Raw genomic sequence first — 21,195 nt, 5'->3', positions numbered from 1 at the left:
AATAAGGACAGGATTGGCAATTAGACATTGCATTTCCTAAGAGTCTTGCAAAAATCCCATGGAATCTGTATTATCCATTTAGTGCCTCTCTGAGCTTTGGTGTGATCTAGAGGCTGAGCAAAGGTTGTTTTACTTGTTTCTGAAAGCATAGTTTGCTATGTGAATTATAGTGGCGGAACTTTATGAGATCAATTAAGATAATTACATCCCTTCATTCCCAAAGCTTCAGGAAAATTATTATGAATTTTCTTCATATCACTCTGTTTTGTTCTCTTGATTATTGAAGCAGGAGTAAAAAAAAAAAAAAAACACCATAGAAAGACACCGGGATCGTTTTATTAGCCAAAGGGTCAAACAGATGACTTTGCTTTCTTCAAGAATACATTGATGTGTTCCACTAACGTAATGAAAAACCCTTTAGGAGTACACTGAATCCTCCAGTGTTGCTTTATAAAAGGCACCTTTGGGATTCGTTCTGTGTCGTAAACATTAGGTCAGTACTTTACACCAAGACATTTCTTGTCAAAGAAAGATTTGTTTTGCCAGGACATTTCATTGGCTACTCTTCTCTGAATGTCAAAAGCAAGCACTCCTCCCAAATGTTCAGCCATATGCGCTCTATGACATGACATTCTCTGCTGAATGACCTTTGCTAGAGCTTACAGTAATACTGTATGAATTGGATTGAACAGTTAATGTGACAAAGGCTGCTCTTCTCTCAGTCCTTTTCTTTAGGACAGAGGTTTGCAACTGGAGATACATGGACCTCTGAGGCTCCAAAATGTATTTGGACACTTGAGCCACAATTAAAATTGGATAAATGCCTTTGCATTATATTAAAAATACCAAAACAAGTTGCGTCTATTTTTAAAGAAATATGTTTTAAAGCATACTTTTCAATCAAAAATTCACAAATTGTAGCTATATATGTAGAACTTTTATTGTTATTGTGATGAAGTACACTTGTAATTATTCTGCTAAGACACTAGTGTGAACTAGCGAGGAACTGACTTCATACATCCACGAAAAATGGCCTCAAGACCAGTTAGTTAAAAATGATTGAAAATGTTAGTTCTTACTTCTTAGTTCTTAATTTGTTTGCAAATGGCAATTGATTTATTGGATGTTTGTATCTAATGCAATGAATTCAGACATTTTAAGTGTGACTAATTGTCCAGAAGTGTTTTCTAAAGGTCACTAAATTAAGCATGTTGAACTAAGCCATGTTTGGAGACTAGGTTTTTTTTCAATGTTTTGTATTGATGGCAAAGCTGAATTTTCAGCAGCCATTACTCCAGTCTTCATTATCACATGATCATTCAGAAATCATTGTAATGCTTATTTTTGGGCTTAGAAAACATTTATTAGTATTATCAATGTTGAAACAAACAGTTGTGCTGTTTTTTGTGGAAACCATCGGGTGTGTCTCAATCAGCTCCCTAGTTCAGTAGTAGTCAGGGGACTGACAGAGAGTCAGCCATTTTAAGAACTGTCTCAATTGCAAAATCGCTCCAGTGCACTGAAACATTCGCTCTCTATAAAGTTCTACAATTCACCGTGAAAACTAGGGAGCACTGATGCTCACTATGTTCCCTTAATGGAAGTTCTGAATCACAAAACATAAATCATGTTAACGACAACACAACGACACACAATATATGTTTTTTTTTTTTTTTTTTTTTAAACCATTATTTAATTATATTTCATCATAAATATACATTGCTAGATAGGCAATGAACATAATCTAGCTAACATTTAAAATTTATTTATGGCTGAAATAACTAAAATCATTTGGCAAAGTGATATGGAACTGTAATGCGGTCAAGATTCAAGTAGATTCAAGTATTCAGCATCAGCCCCGTAGTATAATAACATTTATATAATATTATTAAGGTACTATTATATATTGAATATTATTACAAAGCTCTTCACAGTTTAATAAAAATGTCTTATCTCACCGTGAACACATCACGGATAGATGTTCATTGTCTAGCTTTATTCAACCTAGAGCATACAGTACAGTATGAGCGTCTGTTTGTTTTTTCACAGTTTTTAAGAAAGACTCAATCATGTCAGGTCTGCCTAATGATACATATGTACTGTAGTACTTCAGACTTTCATTCTATGCACTTTAGCCTTCATCTTTCTGGGTGTGCATGTCAGTGGATTTTGATCAAAGAACCTCGTGTGCTGTAAATCAATGTTAAACTACATGGATATGCCAGCGCTAAAAATGACTAATGATTTGATGTGCGCTGGTCCATCCTCAGGCTCTCTTCACACTCTTGATAGGACCATTACCCCATCCAGACACAGATATATGCACACTTAGAGCTTGGAGAGAGATGAAAGAGGCGGACGGTGTTGGAGAGGAGTGAAGGAGGGAAGAGTGGCTCTCAACAGCACCTCAACCTCCCACTGCATGGCGGGCATTATTGAGCCAGTGCTGTATGTGTGTGTTTAATAGAAAGAGAGGACAGAGAATGAATGGGGGTTGGGGGTGGGATTGAGAAAGTCATTAACGAAGGATGTAATCCAGAGAGTAATTAAAGAAAGGGAACATGGGGCCGGCCAAGTGTATCTCCGAAGGGTCGGATGAATCAAGGCTTTGCCTGGTGATGGTTTGTGTGAACAGGGTTTTAATCAACCCCGACCCACATCAGCTCAACCTAGAAATAGATGGAAAAAAATATCAAAGACGATTGTGCAATATGTTGGGAAAGTACAAGTCCAAGTGCTCCTGGAAGTTCCCTGTGGCTTGAACAAGGTTGTTCCAAAACCTGAGGTTTTTGTAACAGAGTGAAAGTTTCTTATTACATATATATATATATATATATATATATATATATATATATATATTAGAGGTGTGCATAGATGAATTTTTTTAATCTAGATTAATCTAGATTAATTTTGAAATTAATCTAGATTAATCTAGATTAAAATGGCTCATTTGAATTCTGCCGAAGGCATTCAGAATATGTGTGCTACCCAAAGAATGACTATAAAAGTAGGTCTTTGAGAATGGGTTTCTCAAGTCAGGTGGCGCATTAGACCAGGGGCTCATCTCCTGTTTCCAAAATGCTTCCCAAACTGCTTGAGAAAGCTGTTCTACTCACTGTAAAAGGTTACTACTGTACTGTTACCGTCCGTAGGCAACATTAGGTAGGCCTATGTTATTATCAACTACTAGCGATGTTGCCTAAAATCCATATTGTGATATACATTGCAGCCTCTTGCGATAACGATATTATAATAAAACCATTTCAGAACAGGTTACACAGACCCTGCTAAACAACTGCTAAATGTATTTTTTTTTAAAGGGTGTATGTAGTTTTGAGAACATATATTGTGCAAAACTGTAAGTATACAACATAATTTTGCAGATAAATAAAATTTAAGTACACTAGCTGCAGAGACTTAAGTAGGTCTAATGTTTATTATGGCTTGGAGCTTATGAACCCCCAAATTTAAAATTAGAATATTGTCTAACTGATGTCTTTTCAGTTAAAAAGAAACACAACAACGATTCTTAAAATCGGGCGCAGACAGAGATTATGTTCTACACCACTCAGATATATTGGGAATAATATGCGCGCGCTGGTATTCAGTGATATGTTTCGTTTTGAATTTGAGGTGGTAGAACGGATTAGTCGCGTGTTAACTTACCGAACTGTTACCTCACACACTCTGTCTATATAGTTTGCTGCTGCTCGTTGCACCGATCTTTTTTACCAGTTTTCACTTTCAGCTGTTTCACTTTCAGCAGTGTTTACTTTAGATGACGACGAATATGATGCGTTGCAGCCGGATGTTCCTCGCGGCCGCGGGTAGATTGCGTCATCATAGCTTGTGTAGCTTGAGCCAGCTCCGAACCCAACTTGGAGAATAGATTAACGGCGATATTTTTTTTATCGCGCGATAAGAGTCTCGATAGGCCCACCACTAATATATATATATATATATATATATATATATATATATATATATATATATATATATATATATATATATATATACAATAAACAACGACAAAAACAACAAAAAGCATTTATTGCCGGTCGATAGGTGCGTCTCTTATAATTCATATGTAGTTATTGTATATTTATATGCACTGACAATGATTTGCCTCCTCAAGAGGCAAGGTCTTGTTTGACCTTGAAGTTGATGAGCAAAGCTTTCAAATGCATGTTGTGAGTTGATATTGCTTTCAGATCAAGGCCGTAACCAGGGTTTGAAAATTAGTGAGGTCCGAGGTGAGGTGCAGGGCCGGATTAAGAATTCAGAGGCCCCTGGGCACAATCAATGTCTTGTAGGCCCCCCCTTAGGCAGGCCTAATGTATAGTTTGTCCAAGGACATTTTAATTTTGCATTAAGAGTTTTAGTTTACTGACTTAAAAGGAACTTTGTTGTACTATGCTGGAGTAAAGTTCATAAATGATAGATCTTTCCCATATAGGATTTTGTAAAACTATGTTGGGTAAACCTCTGTCCCTCTAGGGGGGTTCGGGGGCATGCTCCCCCGCAAGAAAATTTTGTACATTTTAAGGTTAAATGCATCAATCTGGTGCTCTTTGAGAGCTCAAAATTAAGAGCTTCAACGGGCTTCAACCCATGAACTGTGCACAAATAAAAAACATTGACTTGTACCTGGACATTAAAGGGGGCTCAAACATATTTTTTAGTTATGATATGGAGTTTCAGTCTACATTACATTATAACTGGTGTTTTAGTATGCCAAACAATTAGTATAATAATATAATAATAATTTCTATAATTATTCCTATGACATAAAATCCATATAGCCTAATAAATGAAAATGAATATTTCAAAAGTATATTTTACATTACACTATAGGAAAATTACAATACTTTTGTCCTAATGTCTTCACTTGCAAGAAATAAACCCTTTGATCGCGTGAGCAAAGTGCGCACTTTTCTTTAAATCACGCAGCACAAACATAATGCCTATATAGGATACTTAAAGTCTTGTGCTGTTTTATAAAGCACAAAACCATATCACGGTTTCGATATTAGTTCGTTGGCAAAATATAACGCTAGAGACCTTTATGTTAGGCTATACATTTTACATCTCATGTGTATTGGGAAAAGGGAGAAGAGGGAGAAGAGCGAGTTCGGCAAAAGGCGGATTCGAACTCGAGTCGAACGCGTCAAAAGCTACTTAGTTTCAAGCACCTCATGCACGCCCAACGACCCGTGCAACTGTAGCTATTTAGTTGTGGGTGCCTTTTTTGCTAAAAAGACAGGCACTTAGTGCAAATTATACGCGCCATTATCGGAAATGTAAAAGAAAAAAAAGTTTATTGGCACTTTTTGGTCATTTCATGACTTTCAAATTGACATCAACTACGATGCTGTTGCATCATGCTTGTAGTTTCTTTTGCGCTTTATTTATAAATTATAATAAAGTGACATAAAGCGCTCTGCCGCATTTTTTACAGTCTATGCTCACAACACGCTCTCAAGCCCCGTTCACTGATCTACCTTCTCGCAGCGACATAAATTGCAAACACACATATGACGCGGTTTAAACGGCTAATTAATCATTCAGAGAGCTTGAAATTTTATTTTTGAATATAAAAAAATGACCGAGGTCCGGACCTCGGTGACCTCATAGCTGGCTACGGCCATGTTTCAGATGCCTGTTTTCTCACACGCTAACAAGGCTAACTTTCAAAACAAGACTCACACAGAACTTACTGAGCGAATTTACTGTGGGTGTTGATCTGAACTTCTCAAAGGTGAAGGTTTAGAAGTTGTCGGCAGCTCTGTCATGAAATGTTAAAAAGTCAGTTTGAGCTCTTAATTAAGATTGTGATTAGGCCTGACAGCGTGTTTACACGATTAATAATGGAACATAATCAATCTTGATTTTTGACCTAGAGAATTTACTGTGCAACTGTACCACCTGAAAGTTTTGTTTTAGTTGCCTCGTTGTGGTAAAAACCATCTCCAACAACAATGGGGAACTGCCGTCTGTTGCATGACTCAACCGTTATGATCTCTGGCTGCGTCTCATACAACACATCTAATTTGCACTCTTTCCAAAAACGAAACAGGAAAATGAATTGGTTTACGAGATGGAGGTCATCCAGGTCTCTGGAGTTTACCGCTCATGTTCCTTGTAAACCACCCTTACTATAAATGAATTTTTGCAGTAAGCAGTACAAATATTACATGGATGATTTCATTCATTAGTCTCAAATTGGCTTACCCAGAACTCCCTTCTTTACACTCCCAGAGTTGATGTGAGGTGGTATTAAAAACATGGCACATCTGTCGGCCCGATTTAATACTTCCTTCAACACTTTCAAAGAGGAACTCCAAAGTGTTTAGGCTCCGTGGAGCTCGCTGCATGATTACAGACCTCTGTGCGGGCAGAGCGTGAGGAGATGCTGCCATTTTCAAGCTGTCATTTGGAGACGTGATGGAAATTAGCTCACGGTTTCCCTCCATCATTACCCTGTACATATACATCCACATTGCCTGCGCTGCTGTATGGTTTGACCCTTTTGCCCTTTCTTCAATTGAATCTGGAAAATGCATTTGCAACAGCAGACAGAGCGGAAAATGGGTTTACCCGTGACTCCCAAGCACTAAGTGGAATTTTATATTTTTTTCTGTATCCAGGGAATGTTTTTATTTTTTGCGTATATGCATTGTGATCATTGTTATTCTTATATAATGTTCTTTCCCATTCGCGTTACAATTCTCATCAAAAAAGAGCGCAGAATCGCAAAACTGTGGGTATCTGTGCGCACTGCATGGCGTGTTATGTTTTATTTCTGCAGCCGCCCTGCTCCGTTGTGCTACACGTTTAATTTGGATAAAGCATCGTGGGGCTAATGGAAAGCGTACATTTAAACGGCAAGTCTCTACAGGAACAGGGACTGCGGAGGGTAAATTGTTATTTCAGCACTGAGGGAGGAGGGAGATTTTCGAGCGGAGAATCAGATCTGCTTAAAAAGAAGAAAAAAAGAAAAGAATGAAAAAAGAAATTGAGAGAGAATGGAATGGAAAGAGAAAGTTAGGCTTATCTGTCCGCAGCAGCAGGCTTGCGCTCACAGCATAACCGCACGTCCCTGTTTGCTCCAGAGACCTGCCGGGGTTTAAGTGATATCAGCTGTCTCAGGGTCAGAGTTCTGATGCTTTTTTTGTGGTCATTTTCCAAATCCCTAAAAGAGCCGGTATGGCCAGATAGAAGCACTGCCAAGAAAGGACCCATGAACAGATACAGTGGCAAGACAATGTCCTTCCTTGTGGTCTCAGAGTTATTGTGGTGTCAACATTATCTGTGATTGTATGGACAGAACTGCACTGTGGATGACTACAATGCAGTCTCTAGAAGAAATTGTTTCCAAGGCTACAGCAAAAGTTAGAGTGAAGTGAATGCTGGTCACCTGGGAAATGAAAGATACAAGTTAACATCAATATTCAGCCCTCACATTAGTCATATCACAATCAGTTAATACATAGACATTTACTGTAGCAAATGTCAAAATTTAAATACCAATACCAAACAAACAATACCATAGAGTATTATCATAAAATAAAGACAACCATCCCTTAAAAAAACTGTGATGGTGCCATGGTACAGTGATGTTTTGGTTATGTTATGTTATGTTATGTTATGTTTTATATGTCATGTCATTTTTTTAATACAGTGGTTTCACCAGCTTAGTTATTAGTGAGCAAATTGGAAAGAAAGTGATTGCTCCTAATTAGTATGACTACTAGACAATCATTCCTTATAAATAAGTACTGTAAGGGTGCCATGGTACAGTGGTATCAAATCATGGTCGTGAACTTCATGTACCATGGTGTTTTTTTATTTAATTTAATTTTTATTTTATTTAATTTTAATTTAAATTTCACACCTTGATTTCATAATAGCTTAGTTGAAAAATAATTCCAATTTAAGTGTATATTACAGATAGCCAATATGAAATAAACTGATTACTTGTAATTAGTACGGCTTGTTAAAAAGACATTTTGTCAAAATTATTCTCTGTTTATAGTGAATACATATTTTATTGTAATGATTTCTTCGCCAGTGGGACGGGCCGCTTGAGAACGAGAATGAGGCTGTTGGTACACGCAGTCATTACCACTTTGAAAACACTGTACTTGAGCACAGTGCTTTCTTGCGCAATGTGATTCCAGCTCTGCAATGAGGCAATTACAAGAGCAGACAGTTATTCTTCCTCTCGCAGCACGAATAGATTCAGTTTTAAAAGCACACCGTGTCCTTTATATTACTGCTGAGGGGTTGGGGGGCCCGACCTGCTGGGTGAAAGTTATAGCAATGATAGCTTGTTGAGATGCAAGCAGGAAAAGAAAGTCATTCACTTGTTCTCACAGCCACTCATTCTGCTTCCTGTGTCTTGTTGTTTCTTCCAGGAGAGATCTGTGCGTTTAAGATTCATGGGCAGGAGGCTCCATTTGAGGCCGAGGTGTTGAATAGGACATCGGGTGAAGGGGTGCTGAGGGCCCGGGGCCCCATAGACTGCGAGCAGCAGAAGGAGTACACCTTCATCATCCAGGCTTACGACTGTGGAGCCAGCCCAAGTGGAGCCAATTGGAAAAAGAGTCACAAGTAAGTACTAAGTAGAGAGACTCTCCAGTGTGGCATAATCTAGTTTGACTGTCTCAAGCTTTAGTCCACATTTATTTCATTTGACTTATTATGACATAACATGCTTTAGTTTAATTAAGTCTAATTTAAAGGTCCCGTTGCATGCGATTCCATGTTTCAAACTTTAGTTAGTGTGTAATGTTGCTGTTAGAGCATAAATAATATCTGTAAAATTATAAAGCTCAAAGTTCAATGCCAAGCGAGATATTTTATTTAACTGAAGTTGACTACAAAAAACGGCTCGATTGGACTACACCCCTCTACATCCTGCATTAGTGACATCACCAGAACCGTTTCTTGACTAACCTCCACCCACAGGAATGCTCCCTCAACTCTACTGGCTACTTGCGCACTTCTTATAACTTAGCCTACTGTGTTTACTCAGCTCTTACGGTGATTTTCTGAAGTAAAACTGACGCTTCATCTTTTGTGTGATGTACAATAAACTTTATTAAACTCATCAGTACATGTTTGATCATCATTCAGACAGCAGACTTGTAGGCTATTAATAAATAATGGACACATAGCCTACAAGCAGATGACAAATACGTTATAATAACCGTAATTAAACTACTAAACCATACCTGTTTCATCTCTATACAGCAATCTGACTCTGTAGGCATTATTGTCCGACTCGAAATGAACGCCGTTACTGAGAGTTTCTGATATTATCATCATTCCGTGAGATGAATTTTTCCTGACAGACTGAGCACGAGCTCATGAAGCTCCGCCCCCTGTGTCGTCCAGCAGCACCTCATTTGCATTTAAAGGGGACACACTGAAACGGCTCGTTTTTCTGAGCCCCAAAAAATGTCAATTTAAACATGCTGTAAAATATGATCTGTTGGGTATTTTGAGCTCAAACTTCACATACACACTCTGGGGACATCAGAGACTTATTTTACATCTTGTGAAAAGGGGCATAGAACGGGACCTTTAAATAAAATAGCTAAAAGTAGGAGTCTTTTGAATTTCATTTAAAAATGAGAGCAAATCAGTGACTCAATCGGTGAAAAAGATGTCAAATCAAAAAGACTTCAATTCAATGACATTTGGGGCATTACAGTGCCCTCGACACCCTTGGTAAATATGAGCAAAAGCGGCTGTGAAAAACAAATCTGCATTGTTTATCCTTTTGAACCAAAGAAAATAGTTTGTTCAAAAGTTTGTTGAGCTTCACAAAATAAATCATGGCTGTAAGAAAATAAGCTAAAACATTGAAAATCACCATTTCCACCATAAGGGCAATAATTAAGAAGTTCCAATCAACTAAAGATGTTACAAATCTGTCTGGAAGAGGACATATGTCTATGTATATTCTCCTAATGCTCAGTGATGAGGACAGTTTGAGTGGCCAAAGACTCTCAAAGGATCACAGATGGAGAATTCCAGATATTAGTTGACTCTTGGGGTCAGAAAGCAAAAAAAAAAAAAAACATCAAACAGCACCTACATCACCACAAGTTGTTAGGGAGGGTTCCTGGAAAAATACTCCTCGCTCATCCAAAAACAAACTCGGTTGAAAAACATGACTGGAACTTCAAAAGGGACCTGGTTCTTTGGTCAGATGAAGGTTAAAAAAAGAACGTTTTGGCAGCAAACCCATACCCCATGTCCACGGTTAAATATACTGCTGGATCTTATACTGTATGGTGTGGGCCTGTTTTTTTTTTTTTGTTTGTTTTTTTGCTGGAGGTCCTGGGCATCTTGTTTAGATTCATGGTCTCATGGATTCTAGCAAATACCAACAGATCAAAAATCTAAACCTGACCCCCTCTGCTAGAAATCTTATAATGGGCCGTGGTTGGATCTTCAATCAGGAAAACGATCCAAAACAAACATCAAAATCAACACAAAAATGTGTCACTGAGCACAAAACGAAGCGTCTGCCATGGCCGTCCCAGTTCCCTCTGAACCCTATAGAAAATGAGTAGGGTGAACTGAAGAGGAAAAGCACAACATGGATCTGGGAATCTGAAGGTTCTGGAGATAATCTGTTTGAAGGAAGGGTCACTAATCTCTTGTCAGGTGTTCTCCAAACTCATCAGGCATTATATTAGAAAACTCAGAGCTGTTATCTTTGGAAAAGGATGCTGCAATAATTGGTTGCCAATAATTGTGAACTGTAGAAAAACATTTATTTCATAATGAGAATTTTCCTCCCACTTTCAATTGTTTTACTTAAATGTGCACTTTGTGAATTTTTTGAATGAAAGATTAAAGGATAAACAATGCAGATTTATTTTCACAGCCGCTTTTGCTCATATTTACCAAGGGTGCTAATATTAGTGGAGGGCACTGGATGTAGTCCATAATTATTGTTTTACACTTGATGTGGCACGTCACATAGAAAAGTTTGGTCTAGTGGTTCAAGTACTGGTATTTAGCATTTTGGATTTTGGATAAAAGCTACAAAATACTTCAGCTGTACTCTACAAGCGAGAAGAACAATCGTCTCTGTGATATGGACTGTGTGAATTAAGGGACTGGTGTCCTGCTGTGCAAATGATCCATTTGTTTAATTCATCTCATTATCAAAGTTAAAAGCAGAATGAAGCTTAACCACATTTGTGGAAGCTTTTGAAGCAGAAGAGCCATGAGGAAGCCAACTGCTGTGCTGAGCGTTAACCAACCTAGACCATTATCGGTTTCCTGTTTTAAAAAAAAATATTAACATGGTAGTATAAGGTACTTCATAGAGCCCTACCACAATATTACCATTATGGTAGTGTTCAAAAACCATGTATTACCATGGTACCATGTCAAAAAAATAAATAAAAATAATAATAATGCGGTTTTCACTTCACTTCAACAAAAATGCAGACCACCACAACTATGAGCCCGAAGCTGAATGCTATGATCGGAAAGGAAATGACACATTCTCCCTAAAGGGACATGCAGATGAAAAAAAAAAATGCAATGGGAGGAAAAATATATTTCAATGCTTTTGCATTCTCTCGCAATTATATAGTTGGGTTACTATACTGTATATAATTTACGGGCATCAGGGAGCTGCTATCAATATGCAAGGTATTGAAATCGCTTTTGAATGCGTGTTCACATTTTGCTTTCACTTTCAAAATAACACTCACGCATACTCTGTGACTACTGACTCCATTTTTTATTTTCCCCATAAATCTGAAACAGTATGTGTCTCAAAATGAGCCGTTCTAGAATATGCTCCAATATGACATCACATTGGAACAGGTCTCGCCCACGGAATCTGCCCTATTAGCATAGCTGTGTGTTTGTGAACTTTGTGTGCTTTTGACATGACCTTCATCGGCTGGCAAAAAATAGTGATTCCAATGATGTCGTTACTGTTATCACTATCCTATAGATTTTAATGTAGCCCCGCCCATTCTGTTTGTATTTCCACAGCATGATGGGAAGGTCTTACGGATTTATGAATAAACCACTCATTTTAAAATCTTCCTGGTCTGCTGACATTTGTTATGACATCCGCTTCAAACATTACAATGCTCATTATAACTTTCGTTACCTCTACAATAAGTAAATCCACTTCACCAGCTAATTACTTTTCAACAGCGATGCCATAGAAATATACAGAGCTGCTGCAAAAACGGAAGTTCAAAGACACAATTCTAAAAATGTCTGCATGCTAAAAATGGCTTTTTCTCTGGCACATAAAGTCTATAGAATTAGAATGATTACTGAAACTTTATAGTTATTGTTATAGTTATTGACCTTGGTGTGAAAGGGCCCTTTAAAGTGTGCTCTCGTCACCTTAGATCTCAAATCAGAGTGAAGTTTAGTGTACCGTCCAGCCTTCACTCGCTCTCTCCTTCCATCATTCTTTTTTCTCTCTCTGTCCCTGGTGGCACTCCAGGAAATAAATTGGCTACAGGCACACATACACACACCCATACTTGCACACTGCTACACACCCAGCCCAAGCTGGCCCAGCATTGATGACCCATCAAGATGTTTACAAAGTTGCCGGAAGCTCCGTATGTGCACGACAATCTCTCTTACAATAGCAACTCACTGCTGCTGGAACACAGCTCTGATGAAGTGCAGGAGAGAGCCATGCTTCAGGCACCTACTGCTGTGAGAGAGAGAGATGAAGAAGTGCTTTTGATTTCACAGCTTGGGCCGTTCTGATGAATGTCTCTTGACACCACGGTACAGAGGGGTGTGCGGGAACGTGTGCTCGCAAGAGAGATCGCGGAGTACAGGATATCAGCGGGATAATCTAAATGCAGGTCCCATTATCTTAATGTCTCCATTTAGGAAGACATACAACAACACATGAATTTATGATTCTGTCAAAGAAGCTCACAGCTGGTTTGACTTAATAGCAGACACTGAGCTGGACTTCTAGAAGATTCAATGTGAGCTCTGTGTACCCCAATACAACTTTCTCTGGGGTTTTTGTACGTGTGTTGATGTAGGGTTGTCAAATGTACCGATACTACTGGTACCAGTCAGTAGGGGTGCACGATTCAGAAAAAGTCACGATTCGATTCGATATCGATTAAAAAAAAGTATGTAAATGTAGTTTACAATGTGATTGCAGTAGACATACAATTTAAAAGAAAAGAAACACAACAAATTAAATGTAGTTTGATATTACTTTATATGTCTTCATACAAAAATAAAAACTTTTGCAACTAAAAAGTGCAAAGTACCAAGCTTTGGCCAGCTTTCAAATACATTTATTTCAAGTTTAAAATAAAACTTAAATAAAAAAAGCTTTTTCTTTTAGCTTTAAAGTGCTGTAGTCAGTTCAAACAAACAATAGGAGCACACTGAAAAAAAATATTAGTTGAATTTAATAATTTTTATCGTAAGTGGTTGCACAATTGATTTTTAGCTACATTTAAACAAATGCATTAAGTTGAACTTAATCAATTTTAGTTCAACTTAATGCATTTGTTTAAATGTAGCTAAAATCAATTGTGTGCAACCACTTACGATAAAAAAATGGATTAAATTCAACAAATCATTTTTTTTCAGTGTGCTTCAGCTACCAGGTTGACTGTTGAAATGTGAACTCGACTGGGCACATTGAACTTCCTAAAATTAGACCCTTTCTTTTTAGAACTGTGGCAACTACAGTTCATTCAACAGGACTTTTGTGATGTGTCAGAATCACATAACGGATCAACATTTAGGTGTATGTGTGTGTAACCAGTTCATAGTCCACCAAGGGCTGGCATACCACTGGCTATGGATTGAGTTATTTTCTTTGCCCGTTCAGAGTTCGGTGGGAGTTTGGAGCATTGAAAGAGCGTTGGTTGACAATTTTAACTTTAACTTTTACTTTTTCTTTACGAGTGTGCAGACGTCAGTGTGAATTTGATGCAGCGCCATCTATGGAAATGGCAAGCTAAACTCATTTCAGGACAATAGTATACACATCATTACAAACATTTTTTTTTAAATAAAATATGAATCGATTTTTGGAATTCTATGAATCGATTTTGAATCGATTAAGCTTGAATTGCGATACAAATGTGAATCGATTTTTTTTTGCACACCCCTACCAGTCAGTACTGAAAAAGAAAGTTGACAACCAATTTGGTACCCCACTGATAGAGGCTGCTTCCTTGCTCTCGTTCTTGTTTGTCAAAGGTTTCTATTTACGGCATACTTTTACAAGCGTTGAGCATTGTAGCCAATCACAATCATATGACGATGAACGCAATGGCCTATCATTGGTGCTAATCCACTCAACACCGTTGAAAACGCACACGGTTTTCCCATTATAACAAACACGATGTAAATAAAAGATTCATTGTACAATAAAAAAAAGGAGTTTTCGTGAGAGTGCAGAATTCAGTGAGCTTGCACTTTAGAGATTAATAACAGCCTTTAGTGATTATTAAAGGAGGGCTCTTCTCTTGCTTCTTTCTGTTTATAACCCTTTCACAATCTGAATACAAGCTTAGTTTTTCATGCTGCCAAGTACACTGCAAAGTTTCTGGATTAACAACCATATTTAAATCCACAGTTGAATTGGAAGCTGCAATGATTGACAGTGATAACCAACGGGCGAGACAAAACGGGACACAATTTAAGTACTTAATTCAACAGTTTTTGCTCTGGTACCGAAATTGGTCCAGAGAGAAAAATGTTAGTGGTATTGGTACAGACTACTGAAACTTTGGTGCCATGACAGCCCTATGTATGTACAGGTATATACATAACTGCAGTTCAACTGTATTTAACATTTCCCCAGTTAAAACTAAACCTACACCCTCAGCCTACGTTTTCAGATATCCAGATAATTGTAAAAATTCAGATTCATTCATAATAAAATGCATTACTTAGCAATGATTGTATTTGCAGACATATTGCAGGCGTAGCTTCATCTGCGTTCGGGTCGGTGTGCAGAATGCAGTTTGATAAACAACAGCTTAATGTTTGAGTAATTTTGTTTTGGTGAAACTGCTAATCAAGCCATATATTCTACCTACTGCACAACACAGTACTATTGTTATCAAGTAAACATGTTTAAAATACTTAAAATTAGATTATATTAACCAAGGACATATTCAATTTAAATAATCAGTCTGGCCATGTCTGGTCTCAGTACAGTTTTTAGACAATAATTTAAATCTGTCTTTGCTCATTTCTTTAACGAGTAAAGTTATTCATAATTTACTCGCACAATTTGGAGGTGTTATATCAGTCTCAGTTCTATACAATTAACATCTCTTCTATTCCTCACCCTGATTAGTTGTTCTCTGTCCCTCCCCCTGTTTCTATTGCAGAGCTGTGGTTCATATCCAGGTGGATGATGTAAATGAGTTCTCCCCGGTGTTCAGGGAGCCGTTGTATCGTGCCACTGTAACCGAGGGCAAGATCTGTGACAGCATCCTGCAGGTGGAGGCCTGGGATCAGGACTGCTCTCCACAGTACAGCCAAATCTGCAACTATGAGATTGTTACACAGGAGACACCTTTTGCTATTGATCGAAATGGTAAGTCTTAGATATGGAGACGTGTGTGAAAAGTGTAAAAAGCACACATAAATCATACTGTAAAGTATGCATACTGTGGGAAGCAGAAGTATTCTGCCAGAAATACTTGAAATTTGCCCTTAATTAAACCTTTTAAAGAAATTGACCTCTAAACTAACCTCACTAAATGTTTTGGTAGAATTTGGTAGGGGCCTTTTATTATTTTCACTTATTTTATGCCAGTTGTTATTTTTTAAGGAATTAATACTTTTCAATAAATGATTTATTTTGAACTTTCTATTTCAAAAGCATACTTAGCAATACTAAGAATGCTGAAGAAAATGTATAATTTTCCACGAAAATATTAAACACAAAAATAATTAAGTTTTCAACATTGGTAATAATTAGTAGTGTTTATTGAGCTCCAAATCCACATATTAGAATGATTTCTGAAGGATCATGTGACACTGAAGACTGGAGTAATGGCTTAAAAAAAAGAAATTAATTACATTTTAAAGTATATTCAAATAGAAAACAATTATTTTAAATTGTAATAATATTGGACCACATGTACTGTATTTGTGATCATATAAATGCAGCCTTGGTGAGAATAAGAGACTTATTTAAAAAACATTTTAAAAAAATCATACTTTTGAATGACATACTGTCCTAAATTTTAATTCATTTACATTTGACTACACTTAAAAAATCCTGTTCTAAAGAATTATTATCTACTTTTAATTCTAAGTTCAAATATAAAACAACATTATATATAAGTTTATTTGATAAGCAGCACTTCATATGAGATTTAGATTTGTTTTCAGAGACTGTATCTTTGGGATTTTTTATTTATTTTTATTTTTGGTTATACTGATCTGGCAGCTTTTTTACTGGTGTAGTAAAAAATACTTATTGATAGCTCATTAACAGGTCCTTTTCTTTTGCGTTTTATCATGTGAGTGTTGATAAAATGTCCCCATCATCAACAGTGGTTATAACATTATTGCTTTATTTTAATAGTTTAACCAAACTTTAGGTCTAGGAATATACAGTATATAATTTGTTACGTAAAGACTAAGAAGTAAAACGTATGTTTGTTTTTGTTCCTTTAGAATGCTATCGAGGAAGAGTACATATATTCACAAATTCCCAAAATATTACTCGAGTAACTAAGTACAATTTACACCGCACTTCTGTTGTGGCTGGGCTGGCTATTTTCTACTTGTCTTTCTCACTGTTTTGCTATTACATGAAGAGTATAAAACTGATAAAGACATTCAAATCATTTTCTCACTTCCATACTTCACCTGTAATTTCTCTCTTAGATGAAGATGATTGAATTTGATTTGTTTTAGCTTTCATTTTCTGTATTTGTCTTTCACGGGTGCAGAATTGATGTCTTATTTGCTTATCGCCGAATGCATGAGTGAATTAAACGGCTCAGTGGCCAGCTGGACCCTCAGAGCTCCAATCTTTGACACATCCGGGCACGTCAGAAACGACTCTAAGGTGCAGGAGTGACGTTAGCCCACAGATCACATAGCCGTCTCCATGCTTTGGCTGTCTGCCTCCTTCTCATGTTCTCTTGTGGGGTGTCAGCTGTCGCAAAAGAGATGCGGTCTCTTTCATGGGCTCAAGTCGAACTCAGAGCTCCTGTCTCATCCACTTCCTCTTGCCGCCTTGGGCCCTGCCAGCGTCTGTAGTGCGACTGGCATTGACAGGGCTTGGTTGGTGCCAGGCGAGCTGAGTGATGCATGGGCCGCCTGAGTGGATTTTGTTCTGAGGGCTTTTGGCTCCATTATTTACTGTGGATCAGAGGGCAGAGAGAGTTATTAAATACAACAGGCCCACTGGCATTGTGTTCTCCAGTCCAGAGAGAGGAGGAGGAAGAGCAGGGAGAGAATCAAAGAAAATGAGATCAGTAGAAAGAGAGAAAGATTAATAGTTTGAGTATAGAAACATGCACTAATGATGTTAGTTAGAATGGATTTAAGGTTGTTGGTATGTGTTGGTGGCAGTATGAAACATTGTGAAACTTTGTGTGAAACCCTTGTTTTTGTGCACCCAAGAACTATCAGTGGAAAATATTCCTAACGTTGACACAGAGACATAGAGACGAGTAGCAAAGAGGCACAGACACTTTAATTTGATACTCACTTTTGAATGGAATTCGATGAGAGAAAAGGAGGACGATAGATATGAATAGAAATAAAAAATATATTAAAAAAGAAAAAAGAAAAAAGAGAGAAAGTGGGAATAAGTGAAAGTGTCAAAGAAAAAGGGATATCGGATATGGTAATTTATACCATCAACAGCACTAAAATTCTGCTTGAAGCCAATCAATTAGTGTTCTTTGTTCTTTATGCTTTTATTCTGTTAGAACAGAAATTAAAACACACGCTGAGGCGCATGCTTAAAGTTTCAATCACAAGTGTCATGCCTATTCAAACTGAGGCACACGCCCCCTCAGATTTTGAATGCAACTTTCACAAAAAAAAAAAGTGTCTGATAATTATGGTGCGTGATTTATTGTAGATAAAGAAAAGTGTGGAACATTGTGGCAGAATTCACTTGTCAAAATTGTCTTAATCAGTCCAATTTAATTGTACATGCAGCATATTATTTGCTTTTGACTGGAAATTCTGTCATCTACCCACATTACCTTTTTTTTTTACTGTGGAACTCAAAAGAGAATATTTAGAGAATAACTGTTTTTGTATTACAGTAAGTCGATGGGGTTCAAAACAACATTGAAATCTATTGACTTTCATCGTATGTATAAAAAACAATGAGAAAACATTCATAATATCAGCTTTTTTTGTTCCACAGAAGAAATCATGCTATCCATCTATGCTGCTCTTTTTTTTATTCAACAAAATGTTCATGTGTATCCTACTTTATAGGGTGTGTAAATGTATCCTACTGTATCCATTTATTCAGCTCTTTTTCATTCAACAAAATGTATAATGAGTTACGTGTCTACCAAGTTCAGCAGCAATTTAGCATGTTTTATTATTTTTATTATTTTATACATTCATTAAAAAAGTAATTAACATATACAAATTTAATTTAAATTTAAATTTACATTTAATGGTGATCACTGAATGACAATTTCCTGCCCACTCTCTCCACCAAGTAAGCAAGGACAGCCAATGTTGCCCCTTAAAAAAAGGTGCACGATGCCCCTGGCTTGAGCTACACTTGCAGAAACACAGGCAAGTTGAGGATCTCACATGTTTGCTCGCCCTCTTTGTCTTATTTTCTGTTTTCATACTCCAGGTTTTATCTGCGCAGCACAGACAGAGGCCCATTGATAACTCACTGGAGGAGAACTGTTCCTTTTAAAACTCCCCTGCTCTTAATCATGCCACCTGACATTAGCTGCTGTAATCAGCTCTATCAACTGAACACACACACACACACACACACACACACACACACACACCTCCCGCTTCCTCCGGCATACCTGTGTTTGTTGAAGAATAAGGCTTTGAGGGGTTTTCAAGACACACTTTAGCTTTGTGGCTCTGAGGATTGGTGCAGACTTGGTCTGGGAGCCCAGAACGACTGACCTCTATTCCTCATTGCTGTCTCCTTGACAGCACGGCTGGTCTCATTGAAATGCAGCCAGCAGGTAAAAATAACCACAGGCCCACGGACGTGTGAGAGCATCAAATCACTAGCTGCTAGTTCAGCCTCATCTGAACTCTGTCACCACGGAGTGCATTCGGACTCGCCGCCATACACCAAACAGCAACCCTGCTGATGCCTATAGCAACTATGGGAGCTAAATGCTAAATTATACACATCAGACCTGTTACAAAAAGCACTCATTACTCAAATGACAAGAACCAGGTAGAGGATCCATGTCATTATGGTTATTTAACCTGGAGCTCTGCAAGTGTACTGTCTGTGCTTTGCTGACTTCTTTTTGGCACCTCTTGAGCTGTTAACCAGGAAGAATACTCATCACTAAAAAAGCTTTTAGAGCATAGCCTGGCTTCCCGCCAGAGGTTAGAAAGTCAGAATGTACCTTTAGCTCTTAGCTGATAAAGAATGACTCATACAACAATGTCAGATCTGTACATTGTTTCTGTACAGAGGTCCGGGTCAGTAATGATTGATTATGTTTCATATGTCTTGATTGAATGAAAGTGCATCTTACTTAGTAGAAGCAGAACCAATTTCCAGTAGGCTTATAAATAACAGGTTTGTTGTTTACTGTACAGCAGCACTATAGTTTGTGCGTGTCTCTCTTATTAAATGCCTCATTTGAAATATAACTGAAAGATTTCAATCTGATTAAGAACTTTTTTTAACCAGTTAGCACTATAAGCTAATTAAAAACATAACAAAAATATAGTTAATTTGACCATTTTTATCTTCAGTAAAATGATGTGATATGATATTTAAAAAATATTAATATTTGATTAAGAATAAATACTTCACAAAAGTTTTTGCTCAGTGTGATTTAAAAAAAATAATAATACTTTTATTCAGCAAGGATGCATTAAGTTGATAAAGTGACAGTGAAGACAAAAAGATTTCTATTTCAATTAAATGCTGTTCTTTTGAACTTTGTATACATCAAATAAACCCTTCTTTCTGGCCAAAGAAACCATTACGGTTTTAACAAAAATATTTAGCAGCACAGTCTTTTTCAACATTGTTGATCATAAGGAATGTTTCATGAGCGTTAGAATGATTTCTGATCATGTGACACTGAAGACTGGATTAATGGCTGCTGAAAATTCAGCTTTGCTTCATTAAATTACATATTAAAATATATTAATATAGAAAACCGTTGTTATGGGCCATGCACCGAAGTTGCTTATGCACCTATTGTATTTGTTAGTGTTTTTATTATTATTCTTCCTCCTCTTTCCATTCTTGAGTCTATGGCAGGTTATAGAACGGCTTGTGGGATAATGATGAAATTTAACACGGTGATAGAGGACAGTCTTATCATTAACCACAGCATATTTGGAGTTGCACTCATGTTTATGCTAAAAATGTTTGTACCATAAGGGCTACAAATTTCTTTTTCCCTTTGATTCCTTGGATCAAGCCGATTTGAATGCATGTCACTTTCTGTCACGCCGATTTTCACCAAAATTCGCTTAGATCATCTTCAGACCATGTTGGCAAAAAGTTATTAAAAGATTTTTGATAAACCAAACCGTTCTTGAATAACAAAGACGAAGAGTTGACGAAGAGCACGTCACAGTGGATGCGAGGCTGGTACTTAATCACAAGAATTGACCTGAGGCAACTTGCAGTGTGTTAGCACAGTGCCACCTACTGGTCAGGAGATATGAAAATGAATATTTTTGCTTATAACTTCTGAATGGTTTGCCCAAAATTCATAAAACTCTTTTGATTCAGTGCAGCATACTAAATCGAATGATACCCAATTTTCCCATATCAGCCATTTTGAGCATTGGCCATTTTGAATTTTGTTGTAAAATGCTATATTTTACAAACACATTAGCGTATCGCTACGAAACTCAGCATGGGTCATCAAGACCATGCCCTGAAGGTACTCAAAATGTTTTGATACAAAAATGCTAATAACTTTTTATTAAGTTTGCCTATTTTAATGAGACTAGTCTTGA

General features: G+C 37.3%; 1 protein-coding gene across 1 annotated transcript in view; it reads left to right on the top strand.

The window, feature by feature from the left end:
- clstn2a (calsyntenin 2a) overlaps nucleotides 1-21,195 on the top strand; it is a 232,778-nt gene that overhangs the window by 147,735 nt on the left and 63,848 nt on the right. Inside the window, exons 3-4 of the mRNA XM_081375476.1 lie at nucleotides 8,418-8,613; nucleotides 15,393-15,601. Coding sequence (XP_081231602.1) covers nucleotides 8,418-8,613; nucleotides 15,393-15,601 — 405 coding nt within the window. The remainder of the gene's footprint in view (nucleotides 1-8,417; nucleotides 8,614-15,392; nucleotides 15,602-21,195) is intronic.

The sequence above is a fragment of the Scardinius erythrophthalmus genome (genome assembly GCF_964197995.2).
Source record: "Scardinius erythrophthalmus genome assembly, chromosome: 9".
NCBI classification, from domain to species: Eukaryota; Metazoa; Chordata; class Actinopteri; order Cypriniformes; family Leuciscidae; genus Scardinius; species Scardinius erythrophthalmus.
The sequence above is the reverse complement of the archived record's forward strand: the minus strand, read 5'-3'. Positions and strand labels throughout refer to the sequence as shown.